The sequence below is a fragment of the Ahaetulla prasina genome, chromosome 4 (assembly GCF_028640845.1).
Source record: "Ahaetulla prasina isolate Xishuangbanna chromosome 4, ASM2864084v1, whole genome shotgun sequence".
Classification (NCBI taxonomy): domain Eukaryota; kingdom Metazoa; phylum Chordata; class Lepidosauria; order Squamata; family Colubridae; genus Ahaetulla; species Ahaetulla prasina.
Window position 1 is genome coordinate 115129716 of NC_080542.1, and position 12314 is coordinate 115142029.

The following is a 12314-nucleotide window of genomic DNA, read 5'->3' on the forward strand; positions in this document are numbered from 1 at the left end:
ACAATCTTAGTAAATAATTTGACTGTATTGTGGAAATTAGCTGTTTAGCAGAGTGATGACATTGGGGAAAACTATCCTTGTGTCTAGTTGTTCTGGATATCATTATGCCAAACCATTAGTTACTTATTAACTAGATATTCGAAAACCCTATATGAATGAACTAGGGCAGCTTGAACCAGCTTGTAAAATGGGAGGCAGATATTGGTGTACAATCAAGAGAACCGAGAAAACAACCACACTCAGAGAACATCACATCCAACAGATCAGTTTGCTAAATGGAAAATTGCCAGCCCTTCTAAATAGAACAGATTAGGAAACCAAAGTCATGCATGCTAATATTCATTGTATTATAAGGTTATAGTATTAGAATCTTGCAATTTGAATGTGTTTTCATTGTCCCTTCCTTTATTGTTGTGATAATTAAGGAGGACATTGTCTGAAATCCTTAGACAAGTTATAGTTCTGACCAGGATTCAGATTTCTTTTATCTGACCACTGTCGTGTTACAGCTCTTCCTCCTTTTCCTTAAAATTATTACTTCTTCTCATTACATCAATTTACTCCCAAGGCCTAAGGGCTCCAATAGCTCAAGACGCTGAAAAGCTAAAGTACAATAAAATATACTGGCTCTTCAGTAAAATACTGAAGTAGTATTTAGTAAAATACTAAATGGGATAAATTTGTGATGCTGTAAGTATCAAAGCCCATTGTAGAGATACTCCAAATCTTTTCAGATTAGCTGCAACAATTAGATGTGAATATTTTGTCAAAATATTCCCTATATTTGGGGAATGGATAGGCACAAGATGAATCTGTGAGGGCTTTGCATGGGAGATGTGTTGGCTGTAGGAACTTGAATGAATGAATTATAATCATTACTAAAATGCATTCAAACAGATCTTTTAGTTATTGACTAAACAATGGATATGCCAACTAACAAGAACATTAAGAAAAATGTATACACAAGATATTGAATTTAAATTTATAGCCACATTAAATTGCTGCAAATTACATGGGTCAGAGTGTTTAAAACTGTTACAGAGCAATATGTACAGATAGTCCTTGATTTATGACAATTGAGCCCAAAATTTCTGTTGGTAAGCAAAACATTGATTAAGTGAAATTTGCCTAATTTTGCAACCTTTCTTACCACAATTGTTAAGTGAATCACTGCAGTTGTTAAGTTAGTAACACAGTTGCTAAGTAAATCTGGCTTTTCTGCTGACTTAGTTTGTCAGAAGATTCAAAAGGTGATCACATGACCCTGGGACTCTGCAACTGTCATAAATATAAACCAGTTGCAAGAACTCAAATTTTTAACTCAAAACTTAATATAGATGTGTTACTTAATTCTTGATAGGAGCATTTGGGATTATAGTTCTATATGTTAAATATGTTTTCTTTTTTTAAAAATATAGATGTGAGAGGGATGCGGTGGCTCAGTGGCTACAATGCTGATTTTGTCGACAAAAAGGTCAGCAGTTCAGCGGTTCGAATCTCTAGTGCCACGTAATGGGATGAGCTCCTGTTACTTGTCCCAGCTTATGCCAACGTAGTAGTTCGAAACCATGTAAAAATGCAAGTAGAAAAAATAGGGCCCACCTTTGGTTGGAAGGCAACAGCGTTCCGTGCGCCTTTGGCATTTAGTCATGCTGGCCACATGACCACAGAGACATCTTCAGACAGTCTTTGGCTTTGAAACGGAGATGAGCACCGCCTCCTAGAGTCGGGAACAACTAGCACATATGTACACATTTACCTTTTTAATATAGATGTGATTATATCTAAGTTCATAATCATAATACTGCAAATAGAAACTAGAGTTCAGAATTTATTTTTAAAGTAAACACGTACAGCAAATGTCTGAGTACATAAACTGAGAAATTCTTCTGGAAAAAATACTGCAGGGTCTTTGGAGTTTTGATAAAAACTCTAAATGAAGGAATGTTCTAGAAAAATATTTGAAGGAATCCAATAAGAGAAACAAATTATTTTATGAGTCAAACAAAACTGCAAAGACATCAGCTTACAAAAGAATTGTGAATACAATTTAAGATAAACTGTAGTTGTTCAACCCTCTTCTATCTTGTCTGTAAGGATTAATTTAGAAGGAAATCCAAACAGCTGACTCTTCTGTGAAATAGGAGGAGGATGCTGTTTCTTCTGCAAAAGTTGACCTTTTGCCTACTAAACTTTAGTTGTAGAGGCACTACAGCCCTGGCAATTTCACAGACCAAGTGAAAAGTCTTGTTCCCAGTACTATGAACTTTCCCCGACTAAACTTCACTTTCAGATAAAATGTATCCTAAATCAATAAGCTGACATAGCTTTTCTAACTGTGCATTGTATCTATCTAGTCTTATCTGTACCAGAAAGTTGAGCTATGAACTTTTAGCACTGTTTATGCTAAAGGCCAGTTACAAGAATTGCTTCTTATTGATGGTAACATGGCTCGAAAACAATTAAGTATAATTTTTCACTGGACTGTTCTAAGCAGGCCAAACTAGATATGACCAAGCCAGAAGTTCAAAAAATCCAGAACTTGCTGATTTATATTTTCCAGCCATTAATTTTAGTTGATCATTATAAGAAAGGTCATTTAGTTGATCATTCCATGAAAAAAAAAACATAAAACATCTAAACTGATATCCATTTGCATTAACAGCAGTTCATGAATAAATGCAGACATGAAAAATGCTCCATTACATCCAGATGCTGCATTTGATTACACAAAATGCCTCTTCTTGATCCTAAAAGCCATTTTTCCTACCCTGCACCTGTGGGAAAAATGCCAAGATGATGATGATGATGATGATTAATTGCAGTTCATGCCCAACAAGGTTGAATAACTTTCTCTGATAATAAAAATTGCTGATGCTAACTTATTTTTAAGAGATGAGACTACTGTTAAATCTTTTATACCCCTTAAAGACTCTGAGACTTAAATTTTAGGTAGACCTTTTATACTGATGTCATAATGCTATATGAGTAACATAGACTAAAGATTCAGGAAAGTAAAGATTTAAATTGATAAGGCAAAATAGTCTTCTTTCATCAAGAAAAGAAGATCACACTTTCTCAACCTAAGCTCCTAGATAACAGCTTTGTGAAGCACTACTGCACACTGTATATTACCTGTTCCCAAAATGTAGGTGACAATAGCTAGAGCAACAATTGAAATCAGAAACAAAACTTTTTCTTGCTATTTTATTTGCTAGCATAGAACAGAATAGATTTTTTTATTGGCCAAGTGTGATTGGACAAACAAGGAATTTGTCTTGCTGCATATGCTTTCAGTATACATTAAAAAAAAGATACATTCATCAAGAATCATAAGGAACAACACTTAATGATAGTCATAGGGTACAAATAAGCAATCAGGAAACAATATCAATATGAATTGTAAGAATACAAGCAACAAAGTTACAGTCATACAGTCATAAATGGAAGGAGATGGGTGATGGAAATGATTAGAAGATTAATAGTAGTGCAGATTTAGTAACTAGTTTTACAGTGTTGAAGGAATTATCTGTTTAGCAGACTGATGGTGTTCGGGGGGAAAAAACTGTTCTTGCGCCTAGTTGTTCTGGTGTGCAGTGCTCTATAGCGTTGTTTTGAGGGTAGGAGTTGAAACAGTTTATGTCCAGGATGTGAGGGGTCTGTAAATATTTTCACGGCCTTCTTTTTGATTCGTGCAGCATAAGAATTATGAATATTTCTAAAACTTGCTGTTTCATAATATTTAAAGCAATGTTTCTCAACTTCAACAACTTTTAAGACTGGTAGATTTTAATAACCAGAAAACCACAGCTAGTGTGCAGCACAGGGAATTCTGGAAGTCAAAACGCCACCCACCTTAAATTCATGAGATTGAGAAATAATGTTTTAGACAATCTTGTTACCCTATTCATTATTTTATTTTTTGTCTTTTTGTCTCCCAACCTCCGAAACTGCAAATCATTGCCTATCTAACATCCTTTTAAAAGTCTCATGGGACTTTTGAGTTACCTCATGAACTGTTTTGAAGCTTTTCAAGAATCAGTTTGGGGAGGGGGAGGAAGGCAAAGGAACTTCAAAACTAAATATTAGTAAAACCAAAAGGCTATTTGGAAAGTAGAGAATGGTTGGGAAATAAACGGAGCTTAGGATTTATTTATTCTTGCTCGGACAGACACTAGTTATCCTAGAATATTTAAGAATATTTCAAGGAGAAATATAATGTTGCAGAACAGCCTTGAAGAGGATATTTTTTTGGAAGTGAACTTCTTGCTATTCAATAACGCGTCCTCCAGCGCCTGGCTTCTTGCCACAGGCAGGCCTGGTGTGAGCGCCTCCCGCTTCCCAGCCTCGGGGGTGTTCTCGCCGTTCTTGGAAAAAGCGGTACAACCCTCAACCCACCTCCTCCCCTCCCCTCCCCTCAGGAATCAGGCCAAGTTGTTTCAATAGTCGTCGGGTCGGGCCAGAAGTCAGGATTCCACCGCCGATAATACAAAGCAGCTGATTGGTTCCCACGCAGAAGCGAACTTTAATTAGGAAAACCTGATGCCGGCAAAATGCCACACTCCTTTCTTTCTTCCCCCCGCCCCTCCACCTGCCCGCGCGATCATTGGTTGGGGACTTGTCAAGGCGGGGTGAAGAAAGAGAGGACAGGGCTATTCTGAGGTAAATATCGTAAATTTTTAAATGAAAGATGTCGTTTGTCGCCTGTTACATCCGAAACGTGGGGCAAGGTCTGGAAGGTAGCGCGGCCTTATTGGACGCGGCAGAGACACACCTCCTAAAGTTACACCTCCTCTTGGCGCTTGGATCATCAGAAATAGTAAGGTTCACCTTCCAGGGTGGTGGAGTTCGAGCTTCGCTTTTGCCCTTTTTCTGACAGCTAACCAACAGGGGGCGTGGCTTAGTCTCAGCTTTCTTCCATTTCTGACGGTTACCTCCCCTCCTCCGGGGCGTGGCTTAATTTGAAAGCCCAACCCCCAGAGGGAAGTGTCAATAGTTGTTGCACGTGTAGGTCATTTTTTTCAGGGAATTTAAAGTGAAGAGTCGTGTTAGCGCCACCTTTAGCCTTGTTCACAGCTAAGATGAAGGCTGCGCGCATTGTCCTGAGAAACGCGGCTCCTTTGGCCGCTGGTAGTGGTAGTGGTAGCGCTGGCGGCTCTACTGCCAACAACGGAGCCGGAGCCGGAGCTGGAGCTGGAGCCGAAGCTGGAGCCGGAGCTGGAGCTGGAACTGGAGCTGGAGCCGGAGCCGAAACAATCAAAGAGGTGGAACGTTTGTCACGTTTCTCTCCATCGCCGCTTTCCATCAAGCAATTCCTAGATTTCGGTGAGGGCATGAATGGGGTATGTGTGTGACGGAAGGAAGACTTCTGGTGGATCTCTAGGTCAGCCTTGGAGGGCTCCCGGTCTCATGGCTGGGGACATGTTACCCAACAGATCTATCAGGGACTTTTGAGAAGGGCAGTTATCAGCGATATCCCATATGAAATGCTTCGAAGTGAGGATGCCTTTGAGGTTTATTTTATTTATTTATTTTGTCACACAGTATATATAAGCATAAGCATTAAATAATTATACAATCTATAAGCATATATATGAGTATGAGTATGTAATAACTATATTAATTGGATATAACGAAAGGAAACAATAGGACAGGAACCGTAGGCAAGCTTGTGCTCTTATGCACGCCCCTTAGGGTTAGGGTTGTAGATCCTTGCTTGAGAAACGGGACCGTGACTGTTTTTCTCCTCTAAAGCAGCGCAAAGTTTGTGTTTCTGCCCAGTTTCTGTAGTTGAAGAATCCCCTAGCAGAGAATGAGGGGTGTGAGAAAAGTTTGAAAAAGCTGGGATGTTGGGCTACTCTGTGGATTGTAAAGATGACTGCATTGCCTCAATCTTTGGATATCTCATCCTTTTAAAGTTCATTTTAGTAAAACCCTCAGTCTAGTGTCACCTTTGAGATAAGGCATTCATTCTGGGATCTCTTTCTATGAATTAGTCTGCCTTTCCAGGTAGCCTTAATCTGATGTGATGCAATTCAGATATCTGATGACATGGGCTCCGAACACAGGAATTTCTGCCACAATCTTACATACTGCAATTTAATGTGCAACTGACAAAGTTAACTGATTAGAATGGAAACTACTTTTGAGTAACATTGTAAAACTCATATTTGAAGTCCGCTAAGTGCTGCTTTGTTTCTACATCTTTCTTGTACCCTTGTACTCCTAAATTTTCATGGTTATTATGTTTCTATCATTCGTGAAGAGACTTTATTTGGTGCAACTTCTTTTTACAACTTTGTTGTACAAGAATTTTGCTTTTACTTAATGATGTAGGAATGTATCTTGATTTGTGAACTTTCCTAAATCTTATGGTGTTTGGACAATGAGTTGAAGTTTTAAACAAGATAGCATGTGCACATTTTTCATATTGTTTTTTTCTATACAATATATTATTACATTCTTATGTAAATTTGGTATTTTTGTTTTGGTTACTATTGGTTACTATTAGCATTACTAGTAGTAGCCAATTGTTTTGCTAGTAGTCAATACTGTTGCTGGTAGCCAATAGTGCTAGTACTAAGAGTATTACTATCAATGTATTAAAAGTATGCATTTTAAGATAAACAGCTATTTTGCTTTCCTCACTCAGTTAAATTTTTAGAAGGGAGCCAAAGAAATTGGATATTTTATTGGGAATTTTACACAAATATTTTTAGGAATTTTTTTAATTGTCTCAATGGATTTAGTTTCTTTCCTAATTCTTCAGTCTAAATAATTTACATATATTATGAATGTGTATATTGTTTTTATGTCTGTTTTGCCAGTTTAACTGGATCTTTTTAAAAAAATAAATGTCTTATTTGGTGTATTACTGTATTGCTTCTTGTAATATGCAAGGGCTGACTTGGTCAAAATTTCTTTATTGCTGATACTATACATGATACCTTGACCTTTGAAATGGCAGACTGTTATAATAACAGTTAAGTATGATTGTTAAATCAGTATGTGTATAGTTATAGTCATGTTTTAAGCAAACCTACTTCATTGGTTAGGAATACTTGACTTTCATTTAGGTGTAGTTGCTTTCTAAAGCAATGTGTGAATGTGATTGTTAAATTTTAAACCCTCCATATTCAGCCATTTAAATATAAGAGTGTATTAACACAATACAGATGCAGCACATATATGTTTTTGTTTTGTATTTTCCCCATATGTTGCTTCAATACTATAATTTACAGTTTATTTGGGTTTGGGTAACCCATATGACAATCAAGTTCCATGCAATGCATCTATAAAACTAACATTGCTACAACTGGGGCTATCTCATTTCTACTGCATAAAATTCCAGTTAGCAGCAAACAAAAACCATGTAAACTTTGTCCATACTATTAATATGGGTAGAAAGTTTATTGAAACTGTTTTAGCCCATTGCACTGAAAATATTTTATATATCCTTTTTTTGTAGGTTCAACAAATGCATGTGAGAAAACCTCATTCTCATTTCTTCGGCATGAGCTTCCAGTTCGGCTAGCAAATATTTTGAAAGAAATTGATCTCCTTCCTAGTCTATTATTGGGTACAACTTCAGTACAAGTAGTAAAGGATTGGTAAGTAGCAAAATTTGCAAAATTTCAATTATTACACTTTAGCCACCTTACACTACTTTTTAAATCAAGTAGGTAATCAGTGCAAAGGTAATACTATCAATAGTATCCTGCCTCCCATCCTCAGCCTTTTCTCACAGCACTGATTTTCAAACCAAGGAAGAAATAAACTGCTCACAGGGATAGGGAAGGGCAGGAGAAAAATCATTCATTTAAATCAACTGGAGAGGATGAGGAGATAATAACAAGGTCCAACAGAAGCTTTGATTTCAGTAAGGAATTCTGAAAATATGGGATGTGACACTAATGTTACTTCATAGGAAACCTATCTGTCCTGTTATTTCAAAGAAAATGTTGCATTCTTTTCCTATGGAGGGGTAGGTGAGCCAGAAATAAATTTGTTCAGCTTGCAAAACTTTCTGCAAGACCCACATAATATCAATATTATGAAATATGAAATGTATCATTGATCTTAGATCCACACAGCCTTGAATATGAAAAGGCCTATATGAATAAGTAATAGCAAGTCCTTGAAGCCCTGCTAGTATATATTCTGCAGTCATTTTGTAATCTCTGCTGAAAGGTAGAAAGACACTAATGACTCTATGTATATTCTTTCTGTAATGTATCTTTAAAAGTTTTGGCGGGAATTAGCACGTTGCTGATTGGTTGAGGCCACCGGCCGAACTGTATATAAAGAGAGGTTTGCCCCAGTACTGGTTGCTGGGTTCACTGTATATTAAAGAGCTGTTGTCACTACCCTGGTCTCCTGCCTCGTGATTGCCCAAACTTAACACTGGCGATGAGGGTGGGATCCCGAGGCTAAAAGCACCAGGAAAGAGCTGAACGCACTACGAGGACCGAACCCAGCAAAATTCAGGGCGGAACGCAGCGATGGCCGGCTACACACCGCCCGTGCCGTTTGACCCATCCAAGGAGAAATGGGGGACATACATGACCCGTTTCGAGAGTTTCCTCGAGGTGAACGAACTGCAAGGAGTTTCAGACAACAGAAAAAGGGCATATTTCCTGAGCCACTGCGGTCCCGAGGTCATCGACATCGCAGAAGCCCTGGCAGAGCCAACGCCGGTACAATCGGTATCGTGGCAAACTCTGCAGAACCTATTGAAGAACCATTTCGCGCCAACACCGTCCAAATATGTGCAGCGTTTTGAATTTGGAGAGCGCAGACAGCAAGAGGGCGAGTCCATCAGCGATTACATGGCCGCCCTGAGGAAAGCCTCCAAATATTGTGGGTACCGAGATTTGGATGAGGAACTGTTGGAGCAACTCATCCGTGGGGTCAGAGACATTCGTTATGGAGGCGGCTGCTATCCAAAAGCAACCTATCGCTGGCAAACGCCTGGACGGCCAGAGCTCATGAGATGTCCACCCAAGCGGCGGAAACCCTGCAAAAGCCGCTCACACCAACGGCGGCGAAATCAACTCCGTCCACACCGAACAAGTCCAGACCGAATCAGACGGCGAGGATGAGGAAGGAGTTTTTCACACCGGGAGACCGAGAAAAGAAGACCAGGATGAATGCGGAAGTTGCGGAGGGAAACACCAGCGTCAACAATGCAAGTTCAAGGACGCTACATGTCGGCGGTGCGAGAAGAAGGGGCACCTGGCTCAAGTCTGTCGAGCACCCCAACCTTCCCGCCGAAAATTCAAACCAACCAATCAGAGCGCGGGATCGGCAAGGCGACCCGTGATTGGTCAAAACAAAAAGGGCACGAAGTCAAATCGAACGACCGTGATAGTGGGTCGTGCAGCGACCCGCGTAGAGAAGAAAATCTTCACAAAACCGAAAATCGAAGGAGTGCCGTGCCGACTGGAGGTGGACACAGGGTCAGCGATCACAATCATGTCCTGGGACACTTTTGCGAAAGCTTTGCCGAACATCGCCAAGCGCAAACTGCGAACACAGCGGCTAAAAGTTCAAGACTACCAAGGGAATCGCATCCCTGTTCGAGGGACAACGTCCGTCCGCGTCGAGTACAGACCACACAAGAAAACCCTGCCCATCACGATAGTCGAGGGGACCCTGCCAAGCTTGTTGGGACTAGACTGGTTTAGAGCATTGGGCATGGGAGTGACTGGCATCTACAGAAACGACTTTAACCTAAAGGACGCCCTCATGGAAGAATTCGAAGATGTTTTCAAAGACTGCCTGGGCAAGTACAAGGGGACCCCTATTTCTTTCAACTTAGATCCTCAGGTAGCCCCCATACGGTTAAAAGCGAGGAGGGTTCCTTTCGCCCTTAAGCCCAAGATTGACCGGGAAATAGACAAACTAGTCAGTCAAGGGATACTAGTACCAGTCGACCATGCGAAATGGGAGACGCCAATCGTCACCCCAGTAAAACCAGATGGGTCAGTTCAAATTTGCGCTGACTACAAGGCGACCTTAAACAAAGCCTTGCAAAAAAGCGCTTACCCGGTTCCAGTGGTGCAACACTTGCTGCACTCGCTGGGGCAAGGGCACATTTTTGCCAAATTAGATTTGGCCCAAGCCTATCAACAGCTGCCCGTAGATGCCAACACAGCCGAAGCCCAGACAATTGTAACACACAGAGGTGCCTTTAAATGTACCAGATTACAGTTTGGGGTAAGTGTGGCACCTGGCCTTTTTCAAAACTTAATGGAGCGACTTTTGCAAGGGCTCCCGGGGGTGGTACCATATTTTGATGATGTGTTGGTATCCGCCGAGAATTTGGAAGAACTAGGGGAGCGTTTGAGAAAAGTTTTGGGCATTTTCCGGTCAGCCGGTCTAAAAGCTAAAATGAACAAATGCCAAATAGGGGTAGAATCTGTAGATTTCTTGGGTTACCGAATAGACAAGGAAGGAATTCACCCCACAGAAAGCAAGATCAAGGCAATAAAAAAGGCCCCAGCCCCCAGAAACAAAACAGAGCTACAGGCGTTTTTGGGTCTATTGAACTTTTACGCGGTCTTTTTAAAAAATAAGGCAACGGTTGCCGAGCCGCTACATAAGTTACTGGGAAAGAATGCTGTTTGGTCTTGGGGAAAGGCAGAAGCTAGAGCATTCGAGGCAGTAAAAAACCTACTATCGAACGATAGTTTACTGATCCAGTACAATAGCACAATGCCAGTGGTGTTAGTTTGCGACGCATCCCCCTATGGGGTGGGGGCTGTGCTCAGCCATAGACTCCCGAATGGCACAGAAGCCCCAATAGCCTTCTACTCCAGAACGATGTCCTCGGCAGAGAGGAACTATAGTCAGCTGGATAGGGAAGCCCTAGCCATAGTTTCAGGAGTGAAAAAATTTCACGAATACGTTTTTGGTCGAGACTTTGAAATTATTACAGACCACAGACCACTATTAGGGTTGCTGGCTGGCGACCGGCCAACACCCGTGGCACTCTCGCCCCGATTGACCCGATGGACTATTTTTCTAGCTGCCTACTCCTATAAACTGCGGCATCGGCCAGGAAAGGAGTTGGGGCATGCGGACGCATTAAGCAGATGCCCACTGCCAGGGGTGATCGAGGACCCCACTCCGGGGACACCCATACTGTTAATTGACTCTCTGGACTCTGGCCCAGTCACGTCTAAGGAGGTGGCTCGGGCTTCATACCGGGACATTACTTTGAGAACTGTAATTGGTTGGGTTCAAAGAGGGTGGCCCGCTGTGCCGGGCGAGCGTTTCAAAGAATTTGTTAAGAAAAGCGGGGAATTATCAGTGCAAGGGGGTTGCCTGCTCTGGGGAGATAGGGTGGTTGTTCCAGAGAAACTGAGGGGAAAAGTTCTGGGACTTCTGCACGAAGGTCACCCTGGGATCGTGAGAATGAAGGGTTTAGCTAGGAGCTATGTGTGGTGGCCCCTAATGGACAAAGAGATTAGCGACAAGGTTGGCAGATGCCAAGTGTGCCAGGAGTCCAGACCACTACCACCTACGGCCCCAATCCGGGAGTGGGAGAAACCCCAAGGTCCATGGTCCCGTATACATATAGACTTCGCTGGCCCCTTCCACGGCCAAACGTTCCTAATAGTGGTGGATGCATTCTCCAAATGGTTGGAGATCATCCTAATGAAATCCACAACCGCTGAAGCTGTCATTTCAGCACTAAGGCACCTTTTCGCAACACACGGGTTGCCGGACACTCTAGTGTCAGACAATGGGCCACAGTTCACTGCGACACTTTTTGAGGGGTACTTGGCCGAAGAGGGCATCCGACATGCCCTCTCGGCGCCTTTCCACCCTGCGACGAACGGCCTTGCTGAACGTTTCGTCCGGAGCGCGAAAGAGGCATTGTCCAGAAGTGGCCCAGGCGATTGGCAATCACAAATTGATGCATTCCTAACGGTACAACACAGAACCCCTTGTGTGGCCACTGGCCGCAGCCCAGCAGAACTACTGATGGGACGAAAACTAAGATGCCCATTAGACCGGTTAAACCCGAATTACACGCCAGACGGGTACAAAACAACACCAGGCAAAACAAGAGAACTGGCCATAGGAAGCTATGTATGGGCACACAATTACGGTGATGGCCCAAACTGGCTAAAGGGAACAATCATAGACACCACGGGCCCCAAGTCGTACCTCGTGGAGATAGAGGACGGCCGGGTGTGGAGACGCCACATAGATCAGCTAAGAAATAGAATTAACACTAGACCAGAGATAGATGGGTCGGGCCCTGACTACTCATTGATTGAACCCGCAGCTGACTCAAGCCGAGA

At 41.9% G+C, this 12314-nt stretch overlaps 1 protein-coding gene across 2 annotated transcripts in view; it reads left to right on the forward strand.

Moving 5' to 3' along the window:
- Positions 1-4705: 4705 nt before the first annotated feature.
- The window catches only part of PDK4 (pyruvate dehydrogenase kinase 4), a 39058-nt gene continuing 31449 nt past the window's right edge, over positions 4706-12314 (forward strand). For both annotated transcript variants that reach the window (XR_009155058.1, XM_058182890.1), the window contains exons 1-2: positions 4706-5325; positions 7469-7610. Coding sequence is in view for 1 of the 2 variants with exons in the window: in XM_058182890.1 (XP_058038873.1) it covers positions 5082-5325; positions 7469-7610 (386 nt within the window). In the remaining variant the exon portion in view is untranslated. The remainder of the gene's footprint in view (positions 5326-7468; positions 7611-12314) is intronic.